We start from the raw sequence: 12163 nt of genomic DNA on the forward strand, positions 1-12163 counted from the left end.
ACAATCATACAACACCCACACTTCCAAAGCCCATGAGTCCTACTGCAACAACAACCATGCCACTACTGCGGCTCTTCTTCAGAAAACTAATACCACTGCTACTGGGCATTGAAACCTTGGAAGCACCTTCATGATAACAAACAACTATATATGTCTTCGATCGAAACCCTGGAAAAGCATGGATAGATAAGAGTAGAGAAACTGATTAACCTAGTGGCTGACTTAGAAGACATCAAACTACTACGTACTCATACTAGTAGTCTATTGGCCATGGAAACCTAATAGTACCTACTGATAAACTGCATGCTAACCCAGAGCTAGCAACTTAATGATTAAACAACAAACTACTGGTGCTCATACTGGCTAGCCATTGAAACCCTGGAAGGGCATGGATGAAGATGAGTCGAGGAGGCCGATGGCAGGTGTTGCGAGGCGGGGCTCGTATGCGAATCCTCGAAGGCCTCCACCGGCGGCGCCGCGTATGAACGGGCACGGTGGCGCCCACCGCCATTCCTTGCGATAGAAATCAAACAGCAGGACGTCGGTAGAACCTTTAATGGTGATGGCCATGAATTCGGCGTTCCCGACGCACTCGAAACCCCGGCCAGCTTCTGCCTCGCTGAACCGCACGTAGACCTCTTGCGGCATCCGCTCGACCTCGGCCCAGGCGCGGCCGCACGGCTGCAGTGCCCAGAGACGGACGCTGCGAGGCACGCTGAGCCTGCTCTTTTCGACGGCAGCTACGAGGAGGACGCGGCCGCCGCACTCGGCGAGGCTCGGTGAGCGAAGGAAGCGGCGCATGGGGGGCTGGATCTTGCACCAGGCGTTGGAGGCGACGTCGTAGGCCAGCACGGCGAAGGGACCGCAGCTCATGCAGTAGAAGCGGCCTGCGGCGAAGGCCATGCGGCCGGGGTCGATGTTGCACAGCCGAGGGAGGGCACTGGCGGTGGCCCAAGGGGAATAGAAGCCAGTGGCGCCGTCCGCATGAAAGCACTCGGCGGTGAGGTTCTTGACGGCAAAGGGTGATATGAGATCGTCCCCGGCGAGGACGACGGAGAGGGAGGAGGGGCCGGCGGCGAGGCCGACGGAGGGGAAGAGGCGGGGGGTGGGCGAGGGGGGGAGGTGGGAGGAGAGCTTGGACAGTGGGTTGAGGAGGAGGAGGGACTTGGCGCCGGGGTCATCGGAGAGGAAGCAGAGGAGACCGGCAGAGGAGGCGGCGGGAGAAAAGCCACGGGGGAGGAGGGGGGAGAGGGGGATTCGGAACCAGGCGGGGGTGGCGGGATCGAGGAGGAGGAGAGCAGCGGGGGGAGGAGGGGGCCCGGCGGCTGAGGGGGAGTAAAGGAGTGGGGGACGGGGGGGAAGGAGGAAGAAAGCGAGCCAAGGGAGGCCGGGGGAGAGGCGGAGGTGGGCTTCAAGAAAGCTGTCGGAAAAGAGGAGTGAGTACCAGCGCTTGCAGACGGAGCGGAAGCGGAAGAACGCCGGCGGCGGAAGGAAGGTGAGGACTCGGTCGATGAGGCCTTGCGGGAGGTGCCTCCAGATGCGGCTGTCCATGGGGACGCCGGAGGCGGTGGAGGAGGTGGCGGTCATAGAGGTGGTGGCAAAGGCTTGGTCCATTAGCTCAGGGTCGTCAGTGGTGGTTGTAGTAGTGGTGCATTTGGAGAAGGGTTCCTCACGTAGGTTGTTGTTGCAGCTGTTGGTGGTGTTGTTATAATAAGGAGGAGAAGAAGAGAGGAAGTAAAGGAGTTGGAGACCAGCCGTGCTTTGTTGTTGTTGTTGCTGTTGTGTTGTGTTTCCCATGTATCTGTCTACATCTTTGGACATCTCCAGCAGCTGTGAGAGAGGAGGGAAGGGGAGAAGGACGCATTAAGGGACAGGAGAACAGTGGCAGTGAAGGTGGCGGAGCGTACGAACTGCTGGCTTTGTACACAACGTGAAAAACCAACTCGAAAGAGGATCAAAAAAAGAAAGAGAAAAGAGGAGGGGCGACATGTATGAAGTGGGAACCCTAATGAGACCGAGGATGTGCAGTGTTCAGCTCCCAACAGCAGAGAGCCAGATAATGATGAAAATATTTTGCGTTTAGATCATGCAATGGAGATCCTGCTGTGGAGCCCACTCGATACACGTGTTCTATTCCGCAATGGCGGTTGTAAATGGTTGGAATGACCTCAGTCATGACCATCTACCGTCAAGCATTCTCGTTCTCTCTTTAGCTACAACCTGGGTGCCCAGTGGCTATTTTTCTCATGCACCGCATACTGCATGCCTCATAATAATGCATAAGTTTTAGGTATTCCAACAAGATCTGGGAGATTAGCGATTATTGGAAGTTGATGGAGCTTCTCTTGCAAGATTCTTGATATAATATTTAGGATCTGAATCCTCCTTGTCCGAAAGTAATCATTTAGAGTCTCCTATAATTTCCAGTTCTTTCTACGAAGGTCCCATGGAGAGTGCATTTGATGGGGTTGAATTGCCATCAAAACAGACCGCCAAAGTGGAGTTAAAGTTTGGGTACTTGCCTTGTACATGAATATAGATAAAGAAATGCCTCATAAAATTAATGGTTGCAGACCCTATCTGGCTCTTACTTTTTTATGAAAAATCACTTGTCTTTGCTCTTTATATATCTCAAAAGATACTAGTTGAGCTATGCAGAAATGGACGCGGGATGCTCTTGTTTCATCTTGCATTGCAAGGCTAATATCGGTTTGTCCTAAATCAGTTAAAAAACAATATTGTAACAATATGTCAATAGAACTTTTAGCTAAATAAGGTGACATTCTAGTATTAAGTCTGTTATATATGTGGGAAAAACCATAGTTCAGAATGATAACAGCCAGCTGCATTATATGTGATGTACCTCCAGTAATACTCTGCGTGTGTGTAGTGGGAGTTACGGAATATATATTATAAATTATAACACCTTTCACATGCAGTAAGATATATAGCCATTGGTTATTCTCTAAACAAATTGTCTAAGGATATGTTGATCTAAGAAACATATAGTATGAGTAACAACAGTGATTTTATTGGGCGAATCAGCTATTTCAGCCATCTTCTCTAGCTACCTCCTTATAAAATATGGCCTAATAATGGTTGTTATAAGTCACCCCAAAAGTTTTCCTACAAGGCTACGTTGGACAAAGCAACAAAAGCGATACCTGCCTAGTTCCATCCTAATGCTCAACAATGCTAGCTCTACATGAATTTGTCAACCTTGTTCGTGGATCCCCGGCGACCACTTATCAAAACCTTGGTTTTTGTTGGCCCTGCACAGGGTTTGTGCTGTTGGGAACCGGGCAGCGGATCATGACAGCCGTGGGAGTGGGGGTTCTCTTAACGAAAAATAGTGGTAGATAATAGTACAGAGACTGGGTTCATACGTCCAATCCTGTGCTGGAGGGTTGATGGGGCACTGCTGCTTTGGCGTGAAGAGTGGTCAGAGGACAGTGGAAGAGAGAGAGAGAGAGAGAGAGACTTGTTTTGGTTCAAAAGCTAGCTTTTTGAATGGATGGATGGATGGATGTTTTTTTTTTTTTTTTTCTTTTCTTTTTTGCTAATTTTATCTTGAGTCACCTTTTTCTTGGTTACACCTCTTTGTTGCTATATTTGCCAAGCTAGGGCTCTGCTCCCTCCGCTTTGCCGCTTTCTTTATGGCTTGTTTTATGGTTTTGGGGGCTCGTGATTCGATGCGTTTGCGTTGGTGTCAGCTACAAGGATGTAATAAATGGACGTCCTGTCTATCATCTAGTCTCACTTGACTTCCTCCTCGCAAACCCTTTTACGGCTCTTTTGAGACTTGGCCGCACCCCACCCTTCTCGCAGCCCATGGGTTCCACTTTCTCACTCATGTCATGGCCAACCCAACCCGATCGTCGCATGGGCTGGGTCTTGTGCATGAGAAACAACCTAAACCTTGCATGGCTTGTATCAACTTCCAGTGTGTTTGTTCTCTACATCATCATTTGATTTAGCTACAAATCTGACATATAACTTATTCAAGAATACAAGTACGTACAAGATGCACATGTTGGGGTGGCAAAAATTAACCTGTCACCAAGACCAGGCCTTATCCGGCTTTAGGAGAGATATTCTAGTTGAGGTTGGATTTCAGTTCAGATTCTTTAACTTTAGGCTACGCTTGGTTTAGGAATGAGAAAACGACAAAATAATGACAAATTAAGTATTTCCCTCAGGTGTCATAATGACAAATAACTCTAAATGCTGTCGGTCCAGAAGACCATTTTGACGGAATTTTTTATCTAAATTACAGGTAACTTTTTTTTTGGTAGAAAAATTACAGGTGACTTGAAGAGTGTTTCAACTGGCCAAGGGAAGGCATCTTGTTGATTTAAAGTAGGTCGTCGCATTGGCATGGCATTGAGCACCAGCAGAGAAAAGCAAGGATTAATTACTAAAAAGACAAAAAAGAAAAAGCAAGGAGTTGGGTCTGGGATAGGACGGAAAAATAAGATTCTTTTACTTGGAAATTATCCAAGCTATCAGATGGTTACACCTGTTCAAGACCTGGACTTGTGCTCTAACAAGAGCACAAAGCTTCCTCACCGACAAGAGGGGGGAAAAAAAAAACAAGAAGAAGAAGACAGCCTTGGCCAACTCATTCGGGTAATATTAGTATTCAAATGATAAATTTTAAGGCAAAAGTTTACCGTTATGCTAATCGTTTCAACATAAAAAAATACTTGTGCGATCCGTGGTAGTAGGACGGTAAGAGGATGGACTGAGGAATATTTTGACCATCCAGTTATTTAAGAACTTGAGGGCGATAGACAGCCAAATGTACACATATAATGACAATTATTTTGAAATTATTTCTACTGGTGTTAAATTTTGTTTTAAGAAATTTTGACAAGTTAGTCCTTCTCTAAACCTGATAAAAAATAATTCTTCTTCTTCCCAGACAACGATGTAGCACCTTACTATTGGTTACTGGGACAAAATAATCCCAATTATTCAACTAATAACTCATTTATTTGATTGTCATCTGTTAAATGATGAATGTAGTTTGACCAACCAAATTAATGATTAGTTGGATGATACAGACTATTTTGTCCGAATAATTAAAAAAATTGAGTACTATATGTTTTCCAAACAAAAGAGTACTGTTTTGAAATTGGATTGGAAAAAAAGGACCAACATCACATCAAAATTCTAGTATTTCAACCCAATAACCTTTTTAAAATTGAAGCTATGGAATTTAACATGTCCCATATCTAAAAAAACCAAGTCACAAAAAATCTCTATAGATAAAAAGAACGATTAATTGTGTGTGTATCACTAATTAGAAGTTAAATTAAGTTAATACAACATCGATATAATCAATTATTTCTCTTAAAAATTTCTGAATATCATAAATTTAAATAGAGTTACTAACAGAACAAGAAATTCATATATGAATTGGATGACTATCTAACCATACTCTTATCAAATACGAATGTTAGTTGCATACTTAAATTTTTACCTATATTTAGATGAATATGAATATAAAAATTAATCTATATAAATAAAATCTAGTCTACTTTCCCTTGCCTTATACACATCCAATCCAAAACTAATCCAAGCTGACAGGAAACATCTAGCTTTCACTTCATGTATAGCTGAACCATTTCAACTGAATTTATATCTTGTTATTGAGTTTTAATTCTTCTATTTATTTATGCCCTTCCCAGTTTCGCCTTCCATCTCAAGATTCTAATATCCTGTGCGCATCATGCACAGACAAAATTATTTGTCTTCGAAACAGTACAATGTTGGTTGCTCTATTAATGTTTTATAGAACCATCCTTCAATTATTACAGGCATACGGTGATCGCACAGCACTCTAGATGGTGCTGTTTTCAGAAATTCAAGCATATATATATATATATATATCAAGTGACACCTTGACGTAGCCTATCATCCATATCTCTATGCTTCAAGAGGAAGATATATTTTGCCTTCATATGAAGAAGGATATTGAATATGATTCATTGCAAAATTCTTCGTTCATGGTTGATCCTTGGACAAAGTAGCCAAATTTCTGCAACATAGTGAACTTCAGTTTCTTGAAAACTCATAACACCTCTATTTCCACAGAATCATCTTTTTCGCTTTTTCATATAACTTGAACTTTTAAATGGCACGAATTCGTCTTCATTTAGACTAGCTGGTAACTATTAGCTTTGCATCGATACCTAGTAATGACATGGTTATCATAAGGTATTTCCTGACAGACCATCTCAGCATTAGCCTTTTGGACTGATATTATAGCCAAATCTTCCCGATATGGTGACATCCTAGATCTCGCATCCTGCAATACCCTATAATTTAAGTTGATTCCAGATTTAAGATTTCTATGTCAACACTTAAAATATCCAGCACCATGAATAAATTTGCATCTTGGGAGATATCAGTAAAGCCCTAAAATGAGGGCAATCAACAAGAAACTGAAGAAAATAGAAGAGCGTGGAGAAAGAAAATAGAGATAACCAGATATCTCGTCAATAAATCTCATCATATTGGGCCATGTATGTTCTACAGAAGGGAAGAGAATATGTGCAAGCAGATTAGGTTGAAGGTCTTACACAGGATATGTGCAAGCCAAAGAACAAATTGACAAATGACAAGCACGATGCCATCAAACTATGGATGTTTCGGTAAGAAAAGCAAGGGAAGAAAAGCTTTAGAGCATAATTTCTTGACTTGTGTATCATGAGGTTGGAAAAAGGGGTAGCATAGCTAATCATGCATAAAGGATGCACTTAGGTTGCATTTGATAGCTAGCAATCTATCCAAGTTGCCGGCAATTTAAAATGGACCCATCAGATTGCTGTGTGGTATACCTTTTGGATGGCAATTCAAAATGCCTTGACAATCTATATTGCCTCCCAGAAGGCAATTTACAGTCTTGGGGAGGAGTGGCTATTCAGATTACCACTTCTTTGACAATATTACAAAAAAAAAAAAAAAAAAAATACCTCTCAAAAAATCACATAAAATCTATCTCTTCAACCGCGGTGGCACCATCGATAAAAGCTAGCCCTGCCGTTGCCTCTCCCTCCCCCCTCCAATGGGCTCTTTCCACGGCCGTAGAGATGGTGACGATGGCGACAACGATGAAGAGGAGTGCAGGCTCCTTACAAACTCCAAGACCTCCAAAGAAAAGGTCTTTAAGCAAGAGCCCAAAGTCCTATGCCGTGCCGCTACCTCTCCACTCTCTCCCCAGCTCTCCGTTGTTGACACCCCACACCTTCTTGGCCCTTCTGTTCGAGTCTGGGACCCTCCCCTCATCCCAATGGACTCCTCCAATTCCTCCCACAACCGCGGAGACGATGACAATAGCGAGGAGATGAAGAGAGCGCGGGCTCCTCATGAACTTTAAGACCTTCAAGGAGAAGATCCTCGAGCACAAGCCTGAGATCCTCCCATACTACGCTGTTGCCTCTCCACTCTCCCTCCAATTCTCCATCGCTAGCACCCCGCACCTTAGCCTCTCTATTTGGGTCTGGGGCCTAGTAACATCCTTCTGCCCCCGTCTCTACCTACGTCTGTGATCTCGTTCGAAGGCCTCATAAATTGGGCCACAGAGATGCTCCTTAATGCCCATGACGAGTACGAGACTGGTTTGCAGTCGGATCTGGTTGGCAGACAGTCACCAACAACGGAGTTGACCTCCAAGGGGGAGTGCCAGATTAAGACTTTAGCCGTATTCAAGATGTGAGATTTACTTTCGTGTACACATCATCGTTGAATCAGACGAGGGCCATTGCGGTCTTTATTTGTAGCAAGTACATAATGATTTGATTTAAGTGTATTTTGAAAATTTGATTTCATATCATTGATAATCTGATTGTCGTATCAAATATATCAATCAAGATTTTCAGTAATTTTACTACAATATTATCTGCATGCATTAAATATGATAATCAATAATTTAATGATGATGATTTATCTTGAAGACAATCTATATTATCTTCCAAAATTATCTGATGATGTACCAAATGCAACCCTAGTTCGTTACAATACAGTTCTGGGCAGTGACCAACCAACTTCAATTCATTGGAATGACAAACACAGGATATAAGACAACTAAAGAGGCATGAAGGTACAGGAAGTAATACAAAGCGTAATCTTTAATACACTTCCATCTTAGCGCTTATGGGTAAACCCAGGTGTCCATGGGAAGTATTTCAATGGTTAGCACAATGGAATGTGCTCGAATTTGTAGGCAAGAGTGCTGGTTAACACTGTCCCATAAAAACAGATGCGTCGAGAATGATGATCTAAGGTTTAGATGATGCCCTGTTGGGTGACATATTAGGTTAAAAACTTATGCTAGGTTAATAAGCAGGTGGTAAGCAAACTAGTCTTGGTACCATATTATATGTTCCATATGTGGAAGACCATTCTAATGAAATGATATTCCCAAACAAAATGTTGCAGAAAAAAGCAATACTTGTTTCACATGCTTCAAAGGGCAACATCTGCTTCATGTTTTTCTATCAATGGTCCTAGAAATCAGATGATTCAAATGGCAGATGCATTGCCTCGTGGTGAAGTTAGGAGGGAAAGCAACCTTTATATGAGGGTTGACTAACAGCACATTACATTTGGCATTAAATTGTACATAATCGATGTGGTTATATCTCTGCAGTGGAAAAAGGGAGGAAAGGGAAAACGATGGAGATCTGGATAGAGGATTTTAAGTTTGCACACAAAGCAAACGCTATCCGACCAGTCCTGTGGTTTGATAGCATGTGATACAACTAGGATTTATTTACATTACATTGTCCCATCCTAATCATCATCCCTGCTACAGATTATTTTCGCACAACACTGATGATAGTTTGCGTTTATTTGAATTTGATTACTAAATTCGAAATTTTAGTTTTAATCTAGTTAGTTGTGATTAACTTTACCTTTGAAACCAATTGATGAGGATGAGAGCTTTATTTGGGATGGAGACAAAGATAGGAAGTAATCATTCTTACGAAAAAAGGTGTTGTCTTTATCACTTCTATTCCACACACAGGCATGCACTCCACTTCTATAGTGGCATGAACAAAGGAATGAAGAAAGCTCTCTGGTTTCTCTCGATGCGAGAACGATATGGTGTGATGCACCCTTAGTTCCGCATAAGATAGAACCTTCTCTTTCTCTATCTTCCCTTCATTTCTTTTGCCTGTTTGTTGTTCCATTTACTTCTGCTGCTGCCATAGTCTCACTGAAATCCCATAGCCACCCAGAAACCTGCTTCCTAATCCCCAAGTTGCCACAAGCATCTTCTCAGCATGTTGCTGGTTAGCAAACACCTTTCTCATACAACCTCTAACTGGCCTAAATATTTACCTTCAAACTTAAAATATTAAGCCACCACCAAATCACCCTATTTACCCATCTAAGCCAACTTGATCCTAGCCTAGAGCATCAGAAATCAGATCCAGGAGGAAAACAATAACAGAGAAATCGGCACAAAATCAGGTTCTTCATGTGCGCAGACAGCTAGTCTGGAGGAGATATTACAATGTCAAGTGAAAAATTTCTTTCTGGGCCGCTTCTATGTAACTTTGGTAGCTTATCTTGTAGAAGCAATAGTGCAACAGTTTTAACATATATTTTCTGTTATTTTCTGCATGCTAGCTAATTTCTAGCTCACGACGTTTCTTGTTGTCCTGGTCATTTGAAACCTTGAACCAATTCCCAAAGAGCTTATTTACCATCCCACAACAGAAAGGAACATAAAGTACCTAGATTTTACATGAGCTCTTAAAATCTACCAATCTTCTTATATAAAAAGATTGAAACACTTTCTGATATGTTTATAACAACAGATATACTGCATAAAGAAATACTCACAAAAATTTGTTTTGCCTCGTTACTAAACATATTGCAATTTAATAGAATTACAATTATCATCAACAAAACTAACATGTTTTTTCTTGAATCTCAAAATATTCAGGCCAATGGATTCGTTGAGGGATACCTCAGTGAAGTTCATTGTTCCTATCCAAGGCCCGCCGAATCAATATCAGGGATTGTACCAACTGAAGATTTATTCAGTATGGTACCAGTACGTATCGTACCAATCCAATACATATTGAAACTACGGGTAGAGGATGAGGAGGGGAGGGGGGGACAGAGCAACTCAACTCACCTGGGCCATGGAAGATGCCTCACTTGAGAGGGATTTCAGCCAATTCTACGAGATCCTTGAATTCAATGTCCCGATCCCTCAATCTAACATAGAAAGATCCTCAAATCTAAGCTTTTTATGTTTACTGATCTCAAATTTGACCACTTTTGATTATTTTTTGGTCTAATGATCATCGATCAGGAGATGAAGAGGTCAAAGGGCTAAGAAATTCACAACCTTCAGGAACAAGCAGTCAAACTAGCGGAAGGGGGAGGAAGAGAGAGAAGATGATATATATATATATATATATATATATATAGAGAGAGAGAGAGAGAGAGAGAGAGAGAGAGAGATTAGCTTTCCTGGGCCATGGACAATGCCTCCCTCAAGAGGATGGCAAGATCCTTGGATCCAAGGTCCCAATCCCTCGATCCAACCAAGAAACATCCTTGAATCTAAGCATTTAGTATATTGTTTTTAATCTCAGATATGATGGTTTTTAGTTATTTTTTTGGTGCACATCATCATTAGCCAGGAGATAGGAAGTTCGAGGGGCTTCGAATTCATGACCTTGAAGAATGAACCCTTGATGAGGGATGCCATTAAGGGGATGAACAAGCAAAAACTAGATGGGAGGAGCATCACCATCTATGAGGCCTAGACTCTAGGCAGTAGCGACAGGTTCTGCCATGGCTAAGGTCACTATGAAAGTGGCAGTGGTGGTGGCTGATGAAGCATTGGAGGAGAGAACAGCAAGGTGAGACAGGAAGGCAATAAGGAGATGAGCTGAAAGCTTCAAAAGAGGGTGCAAATAGAGATGAGCCAGAAGCTTCAAGATGAGCTAATGAGGAGATGTGCTGAACCAAACTTTATAAAGCCTGAACCAAACCAAGGGGCTGTTTTGTCCCATAACCAATCGGTTCAGGTTGGTGCACCCAAATAGGGTGGTTCATGACAGTTCGGCCATTCTTGCTCTCATCTTTCACATGCAGTAAAGATGTTGGACGCCAATTTCTTGTAAGCAATCAACTCCAACTGCTAATGACACAAGAATTAGTAATTTACGAGAACATAAGTGCACGAACATAAGGAGGGTAACTTTAGAAGTAGGGACGTTTGAGGAACATGGGAACGACCATGATCATAAGGCTAAAGGTGTGAAAGACAGAAAGAGCATATAATAGAGATTGTTTACAAAACGGAACTTCATGATGATGGCAAGGATCAGAAATCAATGGGTCCCTTGTGATCCTTCATCTACAGAAGCCCATGACGAACACACCACTAATGGGAAGATGAAGATCTAAATACCCTAAAGGAGGTCAAGGAGACAAGGATGACAGGATAATGGAAGGGGCGAGGCATCTGAATACGGTCAAAGGGTTACATTTGAATGAATAAGGGCAAAATGACACCTAAAAGCTTAGTCCAACTTGCTTGAGAGAGGAGCAAGACAAATATTGTGAGTGAAAACCCACGCTTGCTCAAGGGCACTGGCAAGGATAAATAATATGTTTACAACAGACTGGACAGGCCATATAAACATAATAATAACCCGAGGATGAGGATGAGTAGAAGGTCAAGTTATCAATAAACTTCCTTGAGAAGATCAAAAAGATTCTGAAACTGTAAACAGATCGATATCTAATAATTCTACAGATTGAAAAAGAAAGCTTCTCCAACTGCTAGATTTCAGAAGACCCTTCCAACAGTACACTGAACCAAAGAAAATATCATGAAATAAAATAGACTATCAAGTACCAGAGACAGTTTTTTAAATGAAACCCATATGTTACAATCATTTTACAATCTACAACAGAATAAAGAATTTATAAGAAAGTGATTCATTCTTTGTTTCAATAACACATGTTAAACTGGGTTTTCCTATTTTCCTCCAGCTGTAGCTATCAAAGGTTCGACCGAATAGCAAATGTGAAAGAAAGAAAGAAAGAAAAAAAAAAATCCTGCACTTGTAACATGCTATGTTAATTGCATGCTGACGGTTATGAACCCTAAGAGAACTGGGCA

General features: G+C 42.1%; 1 protein-coding gene across 1 annotated transcript; it reads right to left on the reverse strand.

Annotated features, from left to right (window-relative positions):
• LOC105039702 (protein ABERRANT PANICLE ORGANIZATION 1) lies at positions 1-2160 on the reverse strand. Its single transcript, XM_073250905.1, has one exon. It carries the CDS (start codon positions 1819-1821, stop codon positions 364-366), a length of 1458 nt encoding a protein of 485 aa, XP_073107006.1. The 5' UTR covers positions 1822-2160; the 3' UTR covers positions 1-363.
• Positions 2161-12163: the final 10003 nt, after the last annotated feature.

This window comes from Elaeis guineensis, chromosome 1 (genome assembly GCF_000442705.2).
Source record: "Elaeis guineensis isolate ETL-2024a chromosome 1, EG11, whole genome shotgun sequence".
Lineage (NCBI taxonomy): Eukaryota > Viridiplantae > Streptophyta > Magnoliopsida > Arecales > Arecaceae > Elaeis > Elaeis guineensis.